We start from the raw sequence: 16939 nt of genomic DNA, 5'->3' as shown, positions 1-16939 counted from the left end.
GCTGTGAATCTTCCTCATCGTCTTTGCGAATATAGTTGATTTTCTCCATTCTGGCGAAGCTCTGTGAATTTCATTCTGAAACCCGCAATAAAAATCTCCAATTGGCAAATCCAGTGGTCACACACAGCCACAACTTTCCTCTCTCACGTCTTGTCAGTAAATGAAAGAGACCACGCTGCTCTCCAAGATATAGCACGGAGACCAAGCATATTGCCAAGGATCTCATTGGTCGGACGGCAGTTTTATCTTCAATTTCCTTGCCTCACTGGGGACTGTCATTTTACAAAGTCCTTGTAATTCCTGGACGCTTGGGAGTCCAACGCTCGGGATAATTTGCAGTTTTATGTTTACTGATTCCGATTTCTAATAGAAACAACTGAGGTTTTATTTTTCATGTACTTCAGAAGTATAGCAGCATTGTTTTTTCACAGTTCTATATTTATTTATTAAATGCTTTGTATGTGTTATTTAGTCCATGGTACTTAATGCTACTAGACTAGAACACTCGTATGAAACTTGGCTTTGGCTACATCGTCCAGTGATAAATTAGTTGGGCTTTAGGACCTTCAACCTCTGGACGGTCATTAAGACCACCAAAATAGCTCACTGTGAACCTGCAAGTATTCTTTAGTTCTTTAAGTAATTTTATATTTAAACTCTAATAATTTTCGATAGCAGACAACTATAAAAAGTTGCGCATGATTGTTTGACATCCCAAACAGATAACTGAGCAGGGAAATATATTGTAACTTCTTTCCATATAGTGGCAACGTTGCTATATGATGTTTATAGCTATATTGATCTTGAAGACATCATAACTCGAGTCTTGGCATTAGACGAGAGCTCAGCCTCTTCTGCTGTAAGTTCTGCTGTAATTTACGGTACAGATGTAGCACATTTGCATGTATAACGTGAATTATTTTTGTTACATATTCTGTACATTTCAATAATTTTGACTTCTATATAAACCGATGTCGGTTCCATTTTAGTTGCCTACTTTACGGTTCCTATATACTATGGGTTGTTTTGTCCGTGCCATTCTCTGAAGTATCACAGTTTTAACATTATTTTGGCCATGCTTTCCCTCTTGTACCATCTGAACTCACCATTAGAGGGGGACTCTTTTTACTTCAATGTTTTCCCCTCAGCGGTTGTCATAGCTAAGCGTTTTCCTGATGAATTAGCCTCCCCTCGTGGCCATTTAAGTCGACCAGACCCCTCGCTCTATTCACCATTGCACATGCCGTCATTAATACCTTTCATTCCTTAGCCCGAGGTGAGGCTCCAAGGAAGGTCGTCGGCCACATTTTATCCTCTTTTTCTCGGTGAATTTTGTGGTGGTGGGTGGTACAATGGTGGTGGTGGGTGGTACTTGGTGGTGGTGGGTGGTACTTGGTGGTGGTGGGTGGTACTTGGTGGTGGTGGGTGGTATAATGGTGGTGGTGGGTGGTACTTGGTGGTGGTGGGTGGTACTTGGTGGTGGTGGGTGGTACTTGGTGGTGGTGGGTGGTACTTGGTGGTGGTGGGTGGTACTTGGTGGTGGTGGGTGGTACTTGGTGGTGGTGGGTGGTACTTGGTGGTGGTAGGTGGTACTTGGTGGTGGTGGGTGGTACTTGGTGGTGGTGGGTGGTACTTGGTGGTGGTGGGTGGTACACGGTGGTGGTGGGTGGTACTTGGTGGTGGTGGGTGGTACTTGGTGGTGGTGGGTGGTACTTGGTGATGGTGGGTGGTACTTGGTGGTGGTGAGTGGTACTTGGTGGTGGTGGGTGGTACACGGCGGTGGTGGGTGGTACTTGGTGGTGGTGGGTGGTACAAGGTGGTGGTGGGTGGTACTTGGTGGTGGTGGGTGGTACGAGATGGTGGTGGGTGGTACTTGGTGGTGGTGGGTGGTACTTGGTGGTGGTAGGTGGTACTTGGTGGTGGTGGGTGGTACTTGGTGGTGGTGATGGGTGGTACTTGGTGGTGGTGGGTGGTACTCGGTGGTGGTAGGTGGTACTTGGTGGTGGTGGGTGGTACTTGGTGGTGGTGGTGGGTGATACTTGGTGGTGGTGGGTGGTACTCGGTGGTGGTAGGTGGCACTTGGTGGTGGTGGGTGGTACTTGGTGGTGGTGGGTGGTACTTGGTGGTGGTGGGTGGTACTTGGTGGTGGTGGGTGGTACTTGGTGGTGGTGGGTGGTACTTGGTGGTGGTGGGTGGTACTCGGTGGTGGTGGTGGGTGGTACTTGGTGGTGGTTTGTGGTACAAGGTGGTGGTGGGTGGTACACGGTGGTGGTGGGTGGTACTTGGTGGTGTTGGTGGGTGGTACTTGGTGGTGGTGGGTGGTACAAGGTGGTGGTGGGTGGTACACGGTGGTGGTGGGTGGTACTTGGTGGTGTTGGTGGGTGGTACTTGGTGGTGGTGGGTGGTACTTGGTGGTGGTGGGTGGTACTTGGTGGTGGTGGGTGGTACACGGTGGTGGTGGGTGGTACTTGGTAGTGGTGGGTGGTACTTGGTGGTGGTAGGTGGTACACGGTGGTGGTGGGTGGTATTCGGTGGTGGTGGGTGGTACTTGGTGGTTGTGGGTGGTACTTGGTGGTGGTAGGTGGTACACGGTGGTGGTGGGTGGTACTTGGTGGTGGTGGATGGTACTTGGTGGTGGTGGGTGGCACTTGGTGGTGGTGGGTGGTACTCGGTGGTGGTGGATGGTACTTGGTGGTGGTGGGTGGTACTTGGTGGTGGTGGGTGGTACTTGGTTGTGGTGGGTGGTACACGGTGGTGGTGGGTGGTACTTGGTGGTGGTGGGTGGTACTTGGTGGTGGTGGGTGGTACTTGGTGATGGTGGGTGGTACTTGGTGGTGGTGGGTGGTACTTGGTGGTGGTGGGTGGTACACGGTGGTGGTGGGTGGTACTTGGTGGTGGTGGGTGGTACAAGGTGGTGGTGGGTGGTACTTGGTGGTGGTGGGTGGTACAAGGTGGTGGTGGGTGGTACTTGGTGGTGGTGGGTGGTACTTGGTGGTGGTAGGTGGTACTTGGTGGTGGTGGGTGGTACTTGGTGGTGGTGGTGGGTGGTACTTGGTGGTGGTTGGTGGTACTCGGTGGTGGTAGGTGGTACTTGGTGGTGGTGGGTGGTACTTGGTGGTGGTGGGTGGTACTTGGTGGTGGTGGGTGGTACTTGGTGGTGGTGGGTGGTACTTGGTGGTGGTGGGTGGTACTTGGTGGTGGTGGGTGGTACTTGGTGGTGGTGGTGGGTGGTACTTGGTGGTGGTGGGTGGTACTCGGTGGTGGTGGGTGGTACTTGGTGGTGGTGGGTGGTACTTGGTGGTGGTGGGTGGTACTTGGTGGTGGTGGGTGGTACTTGGTGGTGGTGGGTGGTACTTGGTGGTGGTGGGTGGTACTCGGTGGTGGTGGTGGGTGGTACTTGGTGGTGGTGGGTGGTACAAGGTGGTGGTGGGTGGTACTTGGTGGTGGTGGGTGGTACTTGGTGGTTGTGGGTGGTACTTGGTGGTGTTGGTGGGTGGTACTTGGTGGTGGTGGGTGGTACTTGGTGGTGGAGGTGGGTGGTACTCGGTGGTGGTGGTGGGTGGTACTTGGTGGTGGTGGGTGGTACAAGGTGGTGGTGGGTGGTACTTGGTGGTGGTGGGTGGTACTTGGTGGTGGTGGGTGGTACTTGGTGGTGTTGGTGGGTGGTACTTGGTGGTGGTGGGTGGTACTTGGTGGTGGAGGTGGGTGGTACTTGGTGGTTGTGGGTGGTACTTGGTGGTGGTGGGTGGTACTTGGTGGTGGTGGGTGGTACACTGTGTGGTACACAAACCTTATTGTAATATTTTTAACATCAATTCACTAGGAATATGTCGAGTTTATTGTTTTTCATGAGCACTAATTCAAGATTCTTGCCGATGATATGCAAATTGAAGCCTTTTAGGAGCGCTTAGTAAATGATGGAGCCGAGTCCCGCAGACGAGTGCCTTTACGCGTTATAAACACATTTGTTTTAATAAAGCTGTTTCTTACAAGGATGATGACGTCTTATTTAAAGTTTTTATTTTTTAATTAAGAATACTTCACAGAGTTTCTCAACAAAATTTGTTTTATCCCCTCTTAAATTTGCATGTGCCTATGTCTTCAGACATAGCATGTGTCTATGTCTCCAGACACAGCATGTGTCTATGTCTCCAGACACAGCATGTGTCTATGTCTCCAGACACAGCATGTGTCTATGTCTCCAGACACAGCATGTGTCTATGTCTCCAGACACAGCATGTGTCTATGTCTCCAGACACAGCATGTGCCTATGTCTCCAGACACAGCATGTGCCTCTGTCTTCAGACACAGCATGTGTCTATGTCTCCAGACACAGCATGTGTCTATGTCTCCAGACACAGCATGTGCCTATGTCTCCAAACACAGCATGTGCCTATGTCTCCAGACACAGCATGTGTCTATGTCTCCAGACACAGCATGTGTCTATGTCTCCAGACACAGCATGTGTCTATGTCTCCAGACCTTCAGCATTACCACATATCAAATTCTGCTGAAAATTGATAGGGAAGATTAAGACCGAATATTTAGCACAGGTGGTACTCGCATAAGGGGATTTTTTCAGGGTCAAAGTAGTTAACAAATGGAATGCACCAGGAAGAAATGAGGTGGAGGCAGACTCCATACCCAGTTTCACAAGTAGATGTGTTTAGTACCTGAACTCTAGTTGATTGACAGTTAATTGGCGGGACCACAGAGCTGGAGCTCAGTTCCTCAATTAAGCGAATACATAAGACCTGATATTCCGCTAAATGCATAAAGATCCATAGTGCTACGGACTGGCAAACACGCAACTCAGTAAACGAGAATCAACTGAAAAGAAAGTCTAATTGACGGGAGAAAAAATAATAAGATTAACGATACTGGCAGGGAAGTAAGGAGAAGCGAAGGGAAATACCGGAGATGGGAACAAAAGAAGGAGAGGCGAGGAAATAGGGGAGGTAGGGAAAAAGCAGTGAGAGACTGGGAAATAGGGAAAGGTGGGGAAAATGTAATCCATTAAGGAGATGCCGTGTGTGTGCGCCCGGACCATCTCTTCAGCCTAGCCGCAAACACTCAGCTTCCAAGAAAAGTCTCTTACTTCGCACACTGTTATACGAAGTGCTGGAGTAGGGGGCATAGGAGGAGGAGGAGGAGGAGATGAATGTAAAGGAAGAGAATAAAGATGAGTGAAGTACGTGTTAGGGTATATATGGCCAGGACGAGCCAGGGTGTACAACTTACGTCAGCCAGAAACTAGAAAATTATTTATAACTTTTATCATAAGATGGAAACAATTTACATTCTCTTCTAACAGCTATCCTCTTGAGGTTATCTTGAGATGATTTCGGGGCTTAGCGTCCCCGCGGCCCGGTCCTCTACCAGGCCTCCTTTTTGTTACACACCCCCAGTAAGCAGCCTGTAGCAGCTGTCTAACTCCTAGGTACTGCTAGGTGAGCAGGAGCATCAGGATGACAGAAACTCTGCCCATTTGCTTCCGCCTCCACCGCGGATAGAACCCGGAACCTTAGGACTACGAATCCCAAGCGATACCCACTCAGCTGTCAGGTCCTTGACAGTTGTTCATATTAGCTACAGAAGTCCTGCTTTTGAATGAAATTGTGTCTGTTTTTGGTACTTCTCGACTCGCATACACAAATACATCAACCGATGCTGGTTATACTGTATATGACGAAAAGATTGAAAAACGAGTGTTTTTTATATATTAACAAACAAATTACCCTTTCGTATCCTTCTTTAATAACTTACCTAAGAAACTCATTCATGTTAAGATTCATCACATGTTAAGAGGGGTATATAATACTATCTATCTATCTATCTATCTATCTATCTATCTATCTATCTATCTATCTATCTATCTATCTATCTATCTATCTATCTATATCTATCAATCTATCTATCTATCTATCTGTCATCTCCAATGCCTTGATGCAGAGGGTCAGTCAAATGAAGCTTTTATGGGTTTAATATATATTTGCATGGGGGCTGTGTTTCGTCAGCTGTCACCTCACAATCGTATTCAATAGCTTAAGGAAACGCATAGGATGAAGGATGAAGTGAGAAATGAAGGAAATGTCTTGAGGTAACGACAACTCTGAATCCTAATTTTATTCCAGTGAGGTCATTACTGCCTGGTCACGTTTATCGGACAGGTGTTGGTGCTAAAATGCACAAGATGTGGTGAGATGCAAAGGTCGATAATGAAATGGTTTAGTGAGCAGGCGTAGATTAACTAATGAGTTGAGAGAAGAGATTAATGGGACAGGACGCGGAGGCTTTCAATGAAAAGGGGTTGTCGAGACTTAAATCAAGGGTGGAAGGATTGATTAATGATGGAGGGGGCTGGTGAAAGGGGCGCCAGGGCTGAGTTTTGTCAATGGAAGGGTGTCGCCTGGATCACCGTGTATGGTATCATTGTATCATACACGCGATCCCTTCCACTTGTGAATGTTCTGTTTGTGTTTGTGTGTCGTATGGCCTGGAAGTGTGTGTCACAAGGCCTGGAAGTGTGTGTCACAAGGCCTGGAAGTGTGTGTCACAAGGCCTGGAAGTATGTCATAATTCTTGGAAGTTTGTCAGAAGACCTGGAAGTTTGTCAGGTCTGGAAGTGCGACGCAATTCTTGGAAGTTTGTCATAAGGTCTAGAAATGTGTCGCAAGATCTAGAATTGTGTCGCAAAGCTTGAAATCGTGTCGTAATGCATGGAAGCTTGTCACAAGACCTGGAAGTGGGCAGTTGGTCAGGGCTGAAGACCAAGGCTTTGAATCAAGGTTGTGGTCCACAGATGCTCGGCAGGGAGGAGTAGTATTGTGGACGAAGAATGTAGACTTGATATATTGTAAACCAGCTGAAGCTGTGGACCAGGCTGGGGAACCGAGCTATGGGTGGGGACCATTGTTGAAGAATAGTCTAGGACAGAACTGGTCTGGAGACTGGGATATGGACCAGAGCTGTGACTATAGGTGTAGGTCTGGAGACCAAAGCTGGAGCACTCATGTCGAGTGATGTTGCAGACGGACAAGGGAAGGGGTGATACATGATAGTACTGAGCGCCGTCAGCCACTTGGTGAGAGAAAGGCGCCGCCAAATGTGTGTAATTTAATCCCAGCTGTGTGCAAGCGTCCAGTAAAAGGGCGAATAGTTTCTACAAATTAATATTAGCATTAACGGACTTAATGACTAAGTTATGTACAATGTAAATATACACTTTTCTGTAAGGGAGGGAAAATGAGAGAGAATGTGGGGACAGTGAGGGAGAGAGATATAGAGACAACGAAAGACGTGTGACAGTTGGGTGACAGAGCAAGTGGCGAACATTTTCCTAAGTTGCGTTAAAGTGTGGGTGGTGCTAAGAAGACTATATTCATTTTAGGTAACACTATATTTTCTCTTGTTGCTGTTTAGGCTATGTGCAACTCATCGGCCGAAAATATTGGTCATATGGGTTCCCCCTGTACCTTAACGTTATTAAATAAATTTATATTGGATTGAAGAATACCAAGTGCTTGTTTAGTGTGCAAATGTTTTTATATGTGGGAAGAAAATACTGGTTTTCAGTCTTGGTTTTTTATATAAGATAAGTTTTTCACTTCTCATGAACAGAAACATAAACCCACATATGCGCAGTCCCAAACATGTGCTCTCGCGAAGTGTAAACAAATCCGTAATTATGCACTCACGCAGATATTCTTGCACTCATGCGCATGTTCTTGCGCACACATACTCCTGCACTCAAGCACATGCTTGCTCCCGTTTACTCACATGCATCTCGCCGCTCACAAGTGTGGCCCGTCTGGCCGACAACAGTTCACATGTCACCGCTCCTCACACCATCATTTTTTCACACCATCATTTTCCTCAGACTATCACTACATCACACCATTACCACTCCCCTCACCTCCCTCTCACCCTTGTCAAGCGTCGCCACAAGGAGGTGTCACCACGAGCCTCACCCCATTGCCCGGTCAGGCCAAGTCTCTGAAGTTTCCCCTTAGCTTGATACGTTTCAGAGGAGAGGCGTCGAGAGAGAGAGAGAGAGGCAAAGATGCGAGCGAGTGTAGGATGTGAATGGACCAGCTGAACTAGAAACACTCGGGATGGAATGTGTGGCGTGTGAGGAACACGAGGCACTGGCCCTTGACGCCTTTACAATATGACCAGTGGTACAGGGCCTCGGGACCTCTTGGTCTCATGTCTTCAGGGCCTCAAGATCTCTTGGTCTCATGTCTTCAGGGCCTCAGGACTTCTTGGTTTCATGTCTTCAGGGCCTCAAGACCTCTTGGTCTCATGTCTTCAGGGCCTCAAGACCTCTTGGTCTCATGTCTTCAGGGCCTCAAGACCTCTTGGTCTCATGTCTTCAGGGCCTCAGGACCTCTTGGTCTCATGTCTTCAGGGCCTCAAGACCTCTTGGTCTCATGTCTTCAGGGCCTCAAGACCTCTTGGTCTCATGTCTTCAGGGCCTCAAGACCTCTTGGTCTCATGTCTTCAGGGCCTCAAGACCTCTTGGTCTCATGTCTTCAGGGCCTCAAGACCTCTTGGTCTCATGTCTTCAGGGCCTCAGGACTTCTTGGTCTCATGTCTTCAGGGCCTCAGGACTTCTTGGTCTCATGTCTTCAGTTCCTCAGGACCTTTAGACTTGAGGGCCTCGTGGCTTCTGGACTTCAGTGCTTTGCACTTCCAGAGTTTTAAGTTATTCCTATTGCCGAAGCACCTCAAAGCGTTGCCTCAAAGTCTGGAGGAACCTCAAATGTACTCTACGTTTGTAATACTGAATGATTGTTACCGCCGGAAGCGACTAGTTTATTGTGCAACCCATACTCATCCTCTGAGTGGTAGCGCGAAAATGATTACAAAGCGCACATAAAGTCTTTAATCTGACCTCAGCGAAGATTTTAAATTAACAATTTCATCTATTTTTTTTAATTATTTATGTTTTGCTTCAGTTCCATCAGGAATATTCACTGTCACAAGTGTCACCATCAGGAATATTCACTGTCACAAGTGTCACCATCAGGAATATTCACTGTCACAAGTGTCACCATCAGGAATGTTCACTGTCACAAGTGTCACCATCAGGAATGTTCACTGTCACAAGTGTCACCATCAGGAATGTTCACTGTCACAAGTGTCACCATCAGGAATGTTCACTGTCACAAGTGTCACCATCAGGAATATTTACTGTCACAAGTGTCACCATCAGGAATGTTCACTGTCTCTTACAAGTGTCACCATCATCAGTGTCTATATTTCTATGTTTTCTCGTAAATTGCAGCGAATGTTGACACCGCTATATCAGGGTTCTCGACTGGAAGCAATATTACTCTTGAGAGAGCTCGACCACCTTCCCCTTTTCTTTATGTGACAGGAAAGGTCTGACTTTTGTCGGAGAATTTCTGTCAGTTGTAAGGAACTTCATTCTTTCTTTCCACAGTGTACTAAGATTTGCAGTCACAAAGGTAAAGTGTAAAAATGCTCGATATAAACTGGAAAGAATTCAGCTGCCCTAAAATCAACTTTAATGAAAAATTACTCTCAACCAACATTGGTTCACTGGTGATCCAATTTCTCCGCGTGACTTGACTTCCAACCCGAGCCTAACCTTTCCACTTAAACTCCAACTGCCAGTCAAAGGTAGTCATCCCAATTTCATTGCATATAAGCTTATCTTTCATGTAGCTTTTATTTTACGTTTAATCCATAGCCATCCTTGTATAAGAATGAAATTAGTATATATTTATATATCTTTTTAAATTACCATTTTGGAAATTAGTGAGCATTAAAGAAACATAAAGTGGAAATAAAGCAAATTTATACGAGCCTGTGTAATCGTCCCTTAATACAGCTAATGCATCCGGTAGAGGAGGATCTGCCCTGGCAGCCGTGGTCGGGGAGGGGAGGAGCAGGGAGAGTCTCTGTCAAGGGTAAGCTGGCAGGGGGTAGGCTTTACTGCTTGCAGGCAGGGGGTAGGCTTTACTGCTTGCTGGCAGGGGTAGGCTTTACTGCTTGCTGGCAGGGGTAGGCTTTACTGCTTGCTGGCAGGGGTAGGCTTTACTGCTTGCTGGCAGGGGTAGGCTTTACTGCTTGCTGGCAGGGGTAGGCTTTACTGCTTGCTGGCAGGGGTAGGCTTTACTGCGTGCAGACAGGGGGTAGGCTTTACTGCTTGCTGGCAGGGGTAGGCTTTACTGCTTGCTGGCAGGGGTAGGCTTTACTGCTTGCTGGCAGGGGTAGGCTTTACTGCTTGCTGGCAGGGGTAGGCTTTACTGCTTGCTGGCAGAGGTAGGCTTTACTGCTTGCTGGCAGGGGTAGGCTTTACTGCTTGCTGGCAGGGGTAGGCTTTACTGCTTGCTGGCAGGGGTAGGCTTTACTGCTTGCTGGCAGGGTAGGCTTTACTGCTTGCTGGCAGGGTAGGCTTTCCTGCTTGCTGGCAGGGGTAGGCTTTACTGCTTGCTGGCAGGGGTAGGCTTTACTGCTTGCTGGCAGGGGTAGGCTTTACTGCTTGCTGGCAGGGGTAGGCTTTACTGCTTGCTGGCAGGGGTAGGCTTTACTGCTTGCTGGCAGGGGTAGGCTTTACTGCTTGCTGGCAGGGGTAGGCTTTACTGCTTGCTGGCAGGGGTAGGCTTTACTGCTTGCTGGCAGGGTAGGCTTTACTGCTTGCTGGCAGAGGTAGGCTTTACTGCTTGCTGGCAGGGGTAGGCTTTACTGCTTGCTGGCAGGGGTAGGCTTAGCTGATTACTGGCTGGGAAAGGTTTGCATAGGCAAGGGAAGACTAGACTCCCTTTTGAATTAAAAAGTACTTCTTGCTGACTGATGGTACTACAGGTGTGTACTTGTGAGGGCGTCTGTTGGTACAACGGTGTGTACTTGTGAGGGCGTCTGTTGGTACAACGGTGTGTACTTGTGAGGGCGTCTGTTGGTACAACGGTGTGTACTTGTGAGGGCGTCTGTTGGTACAACGGTGTGTACTTGTGAGGTTTCAGGTGGTACTGTTTTACTGTTGACCGCTCAACTTCATTTCTTGCAACTATACCTATTATTATTTTTAATCTTGAGTTACAGTGATTGTCTCAAATTTTAATCGTAAATTACAACGAATCTGATAGATTTTTATATTGAATTAAATCGATTCTAAAAAGTTATAATTTTAAATGATCTGGGCATATATCAATGAATATCTTTCAGTTTCGGAGACCAAAGAGTAGATCATATAGTATAACAGGTTGGTGGATATTTCAAAAGTGTTGAGGATGATAATGGCTTCTGAACTAGCACCTACCTCTGCTGATCCGTAAGACAACAAAGCCAACTAGTTTATCTTACCTATATCTCTAAGCAACATACCTTCACAATTCTGGCAAATAAAAAACGACATAAGAAATATTGTTGAACAAAAGTGGTCGTCCTCAAGAAAAAAAATAGATTATTGTGGGACCCAATGGGTTATAGTGGATATGTGGACCTGCGGGTCACTCCATGCAACAGTCTGTTGGACCAAGCTATCACAAGTCAGGGCCGGGTTGGGGAGTAGAAGAACTCCCAGAAGCAACTTTAGGTATGATCCCGGTATAAACCCCCTGGGCTGGACCTCTGAACAACTCCGGGTAATCCTTCTTAAGAAGCTGGTGAGCTCTAAGGGCTGGAAGAAGTCACGGACCTGCATAAAATTAATCTTCTCTCAAGTGAGAACCCTAAATTAAAGTTAAATTACTCGTGTCTCTTAAAAGGCTGTGAATAATCTCGATTAGATGCCTGTAAGAGAACTTCCTGGAACAAGTAAGATCTTTAACATTAAAGAAAACAAATAAAGCTTGATCAATAGCAACCAAACCAAAATTGAAGTGTTGTCTGAATATTTGAAGATAATTTATAAAGCATTAATACGCCCATAACTGTCACATGCATAAGGGGAGTGGCGAGAACAATCAGTAGTCTAGTAATTAGAGGTCATTCTGTAACAGGGGCCAGCCTTTAACCTCACTTGCTGGTTAAATGCTGATCGTTATTAAGTAAATCTACAGACCAGAGTTCTGCTGTGTAACCTTCAGTTCAACTCCTCGAGATCTAAACGTTTGATCATTTAGATATCTCGGCTCGAGGATACTGTACCTTTCGATGCTACACCGCAAGCTCTGACTTGCCACCACCTGCTATCACTACCCACTGGGTAATTACCCCAATTGACGATGAAGCAGGATACCGTCAATTAGGCATAAAACCCGAAAGTGGATCCCCCAGTTATCCGAAAAGGAGGGATAAGATTTACGTTAAGTGTGGAATTAAATCAAAGTATAAAGGGATCACATTCGATATTAAATAAAGCCTTGCAGGCTTGCAGAGGGTGCTTAGTCTCAAGCACGGGGCTTGAGCCCAACAACAATGTACAATAAACACCATAAATTCTATAAAAGATTTATTAAACAAAGATTATCAAATGAAAATCAAAATTAACACGTCCTATGTGAACACTTCCTAAACTGAATAAGTTCCTAACTGAGGCAATTGGTAATTGATTACAACAAAATAATGTGGATTCTGCACTGTAATAACTCAGACACAGATACCTTAGAATACCATAGCCAAGCCTAGATGGTCTGCCACGACTAAAGGGGAGGAGCACCGCCTCCAGTTGTTACCCAGTCCACACTGATCCATCTCTCCACTGACCTCGTGTGAGGCTGACCCTAACTCAGTTGCCAAATTAATCTTTGAAGATTACTAACTAAAATCCTGTGTTCGTCACTGAAGGTGACTTATTATTGCAAAACAATTGGGTATTATCTAGACACGTGAGCCAGGCTAATGACTACAATATTCAATAGCACTTACATTTCACTAATTTACATGAATTAACAAGCAAGCTGGGAGGTACATACTTACCAAGTAACGAGATATCCTATTCTTACTGAAGTCACATGCTTCTTAGATAACATACGAGAATTATTCTATATTCTCAATTGACGTTAATTTTAACATAAGTACTTAACCACGATTGATTATTCCTACTAATTCTTTAATACCTGAATTATTATCCTAGTTTGACAGCGCGACACAGGGGTCCAAGTGGCGCTAATGTTTTCTACAAATGAGCTCTCATCCCTTGGGAGAGAGATGACCCTAGCCTGTCAGGTCAACTACCCACTGACTTTTATAAAAGGCGTATCCTCCCTTCTAGTGAACTACAACATTTCATGTTAGATCTATGGTCTTATATATTAATAATTCTACTGTTACAATTCTACTACATCATTATTCGTCATTTCTGAAAAGAAGTGATAGGAACTGACTATTTTAGAGGAAGATAAGGAAATTACCAGAATAAAGTGCTAAGATAGTATAGCTATATACCAGTACCAGTTGGAAAATATGAGAACATGGAGCTGGGATATGAAGACGGGGTAAAGGTAAGCTGCTCAACCGCCTGAACCATCGGGGATCGAACGCCGACTCTGCAGGTGGAGAGGCCATATACTACATAAATATTCCATGCCTGTCACAGCATAACGCAGGGAGTACTGGAACCTGTGTTGAGCAGAGAGTAGGAGCTATGGCCTTTGACAGGCCAATCTGGGTCCCGACGGAGATTTGTTCCATCCAAGCCGTAAGCCACATGTACCAACCTGCCTTAATACACCGTCCTGTACTGATGTTTTCAGGGGGTGGGTTCATACACACACACACACACACACACACACACACACACACACACACACACACACACACACACACACACACACACGCACGCACGCATATGCATGCTTTCATATCGCAATAGTCAATGCTAGACCATGCAATACCAGTGTGGAACTCCAACTTCAAAAAGTAGAAAACGAAGAGAGAGTACAAAGGGTTGCTACAAGATGGTCCCATAATTGAAGGGACTGGGCTACAAGGGTAGACTCAGAAAACTAAATCTAACGACACTGAAAGAAACAAAAGAAGATATCGAGGAGACATGATCCTGACATATAAACTACTCAAGGGTATCGATGATACAGATAACTGGATGACCAAGAAACAAGAGCTGTCTCATACCGCTGTTGAAGAGAGCTGGCGAGGGGGCTCTAACGCTGGTAAACAAGATAGAGAGATGCCCTTTAGCATGTTCAATAAGAGGAATAGAAGCTGCTCTAGTGTCATTGAACAAGAGCTAGCGAGGGTACTATAATGCTATTGAAGCGGCAGAGGGGAGGGAGGGAATTATCAAGAGAAAGCGCCAAGCCATTACGACTATATAACACTTGGAATTGGTCAGGATAAGGATTTGGGATGGGACAAGGGAAAGGTATGGTGCCCACCCACCTCGACGGTCGGGGATTGAACGCCGACCTGCATGAAGCGAGACCAAAGCTGAAACAAAGCTCTATATGTATATATATATCATTTTAAGAGCTGCATAGTGTAAAACACAGGTCATTATTTTCATACTTCTCACCTTCGCAATATTTAGAGAACATGTTTACTTAATGAAGTCTTCTCAGCGAGACGGGCTTTACCTTTCATCCAAGACCTGGCTTTGATCATAATATCTTGCACGAGTGAACCGAAACGAGAATTCGGATTTGTTATTTATTTTCATATATAGGAAGACGGTGTGGGGGGGGGGGGGTTCGAGAGTACCCGGCGGTGCCCGGGATAATCCATCTCTTTTTCCCCACATTCATTTCACCCGTTTTCTTCCATCTCCCTCTTGTTTCCTTCGTCACCATCCATTCCCCCCCCCCCTTTCGTCCCTCTTCCCCTTCCTTCCCCTTCCTTCCCCTTCCTTCCCCTCCCCCCCTTCTCTAAGACAATTTTTAAGTACACAAGGGTACAAATGCTTCCATATGTATATACATGTTTACGCAAGCATGTATATGTATCGTTAAGTGATAGGTATTTTCACTGGAGTTGCATATATGAGGTAATTCCAGTGTTAAGATACATCAATTTATTGCAGACGATGAGTCACAATAACGTGGCTCAAGATATGATGAACCAAACCACACACCAGAAGATTATGAGACGACGACGTTTCGGTCCTTCCTGGACCATTATCAAGTCGAATGTCGTCGTCTCCTTATCTTCTGGTGTGTGGTTCAGTTTTCACATCAATTTATTAGTTACGTTATAAAGTGCAAGAAATAAAAATCGGTTTGCAAATATGCAACATTTGTTCGCTGTTTGATTGGTATATTCGCCTTGTATCGTGCCATGTTCACAGTGCTGAACAAGTATGGAAAACTTGGCCAGTAATATTACCAACTTTTGTTCAATTCCCTCTGGCGTTAAAATATTTCACTACAATTCCAAAACTTCAAATTTAAATTCTTTGGGAATAATTCCTGGTGATTCTATTTTTTTCATTTCTGCATTTTGACGCTGCGTCGCCGACACGTCGGCAGGACGGAGGGGCGGATTAAACAACGCTACCAACAAATCAGGAACGTATATGAAAATGTTTGGCACAGTGGCTGAATGATGGGCACAGAGTTGTACAAAGAGAGAGAGAGAGATATTGTGTCATAATTAAGGAACATTGCCGTGGGAGGGAAACATGTAAAGGAACATACGTGGGAGGGAGACACTTGAGACGGAGACCGACGTTTGAGGGCAATTGATGTGTATGGGAGACACTTGAGATGGATGCAGACGTGGGTGGGAGACATTTGAGAGGGAGACCGACGTGGGAGGGAGGGAGAGAGACGAGAGATTCAGTATGTATAACACTCTGCGCCAGATTAACATTTAGAGCCAGTAGAAGTTGTTAGTATGAGAAAATACGACAGGTTATCTTCTTGAGGTTATATCTTGAGATGATTTCGGGGCTTAGTGTCCCCGCGGCCCGGTCTTTGACCAGGCCTCCTTTTTGTTACTCACCACAGGAAACAGCCCGTAGCAGCTGTCTAACTCCCAGGTACCTATTTACTGCTAGGTAACAGGAGCATCAGGGTGAGAGAAACTCTGCCCATTTGTTTACGCCTCCACCGGGGATCGAACCTCAGGACTACGAATCCGAAGCGCTGTCCACTCAGCTGTCAGGCCCCTGGTGAGAAAGTTGTGTATGAAACTAAACAAAGAAGGCTTATTGTAGTGCAAACTGTTATGTCATCAAGAACGGTAAGCAGCTTTTATGACTGTATGAAAACATGAGGACGTAAATACACAAAATAATTGAGAAATATATATGAATAAACCTAAGAATAACATAGCTTACGATAAAGAAAAGTTTTAAAAGTGCAGTAGAGTAAAAACTGTGTTGGAAGACTCAACAAAGGAAGCCAACAAGCACCGGCCTATAGATTGCTTCACGACAGTCGACAGCTGTGTAAAAACGTTTACGCAGCTGTCGACTGCGTAAATAACTAAGATTTTTATACGAAAATAATATTGTGATAAATTATCTTTAGTCTATTGATATTCTCTTGAAAAGAATTCGTTATGTGATTCTAAATGTTATATTAATGTATATTTTTTTTAAATTATGTGTGATACAAGTAAAAAACACATGTTAATTTCCTACAGAATATATATTGAAAAAAATTAACTATATATGCTCGCAAATTTTGCAATTAGAACTCTTGTAATTCATTCTGGTGAAAAGTGAGAACATCAAACTCTGACCCGGAATGAGGGATCGTCCAGAGGACTCATCAGAGTCGTCCAGACTAACATGTTGCTATACACAAGACAGGTCTGGTAGTCTGGAAAACTCCCCATTTTGTGAAGACCAGATCACGTCCCCGGCAGCTGACCAGCGATACCACAGCCATCAGAGACCTGCAGAGCCTTCCGTTACGCCATCACAGAGCTCATGTCCTACACACAATCAAGTGAGCTCATGTCCTCAACACACTCTAGTGAGGTCCACATACAAAAACAAAGCTTCCGAGTTAGTTGATTCTGAAGATAGGATGAATAAGTTGCACGATGAACTGAAGATAAACAA

The 16939-nt window shown here is 45.5% G+C and overlaps 1 protein-coding gene across 1 annotated transcript; it reads left to right on the top strand.

The window, feature by feature from the left end:
• The first annotated feature begins 8208 nt into the window (after positions 1–8208).
• On the top strand, positions 8209–8706 carry LOC138366263 (uncharacterized). Its single transcript, XM_069327241.1, has one exon. It carries the CDS (start codon positions 8209–8211, stop codon positions 8704–8706), a length of 498 nt encoding a protein of 165 aa, XP_069183342.1.
• Positions 8707–16939: the final 8233 nt, after the last annotated feature.

Source organism: Procambarus clarkii, chromosome 2, assembly GCF_040958095.1.
Source record: "Procambarus clarkii isolate CNS0578487 chromosome 2, FALCON_Pclarkii_2.0, whole genome shotgun sequence".
In the NCBI taxonomy this organism is placed as follows: domain Eukaryota; kingdom Metazoa; phylum Arthropoda; class Malacostraca; order Decapoda; family Cambaridae; genus Procambarus; species Procambarus clarkii.
This window is presented reverse-complemented; position numbering and strand designations above follow the sequence as displayed.

Bases quoted from the DNA above. Each gene is read 5' to 3' on its own strand.
- LOC138366263 (XM_069327241.1), top strand. From the start codon at position 8,209: ATGTCTTCAGGGCCTCAAGATCTCTTGGTCTCATGTCTTCAGGGCCTC.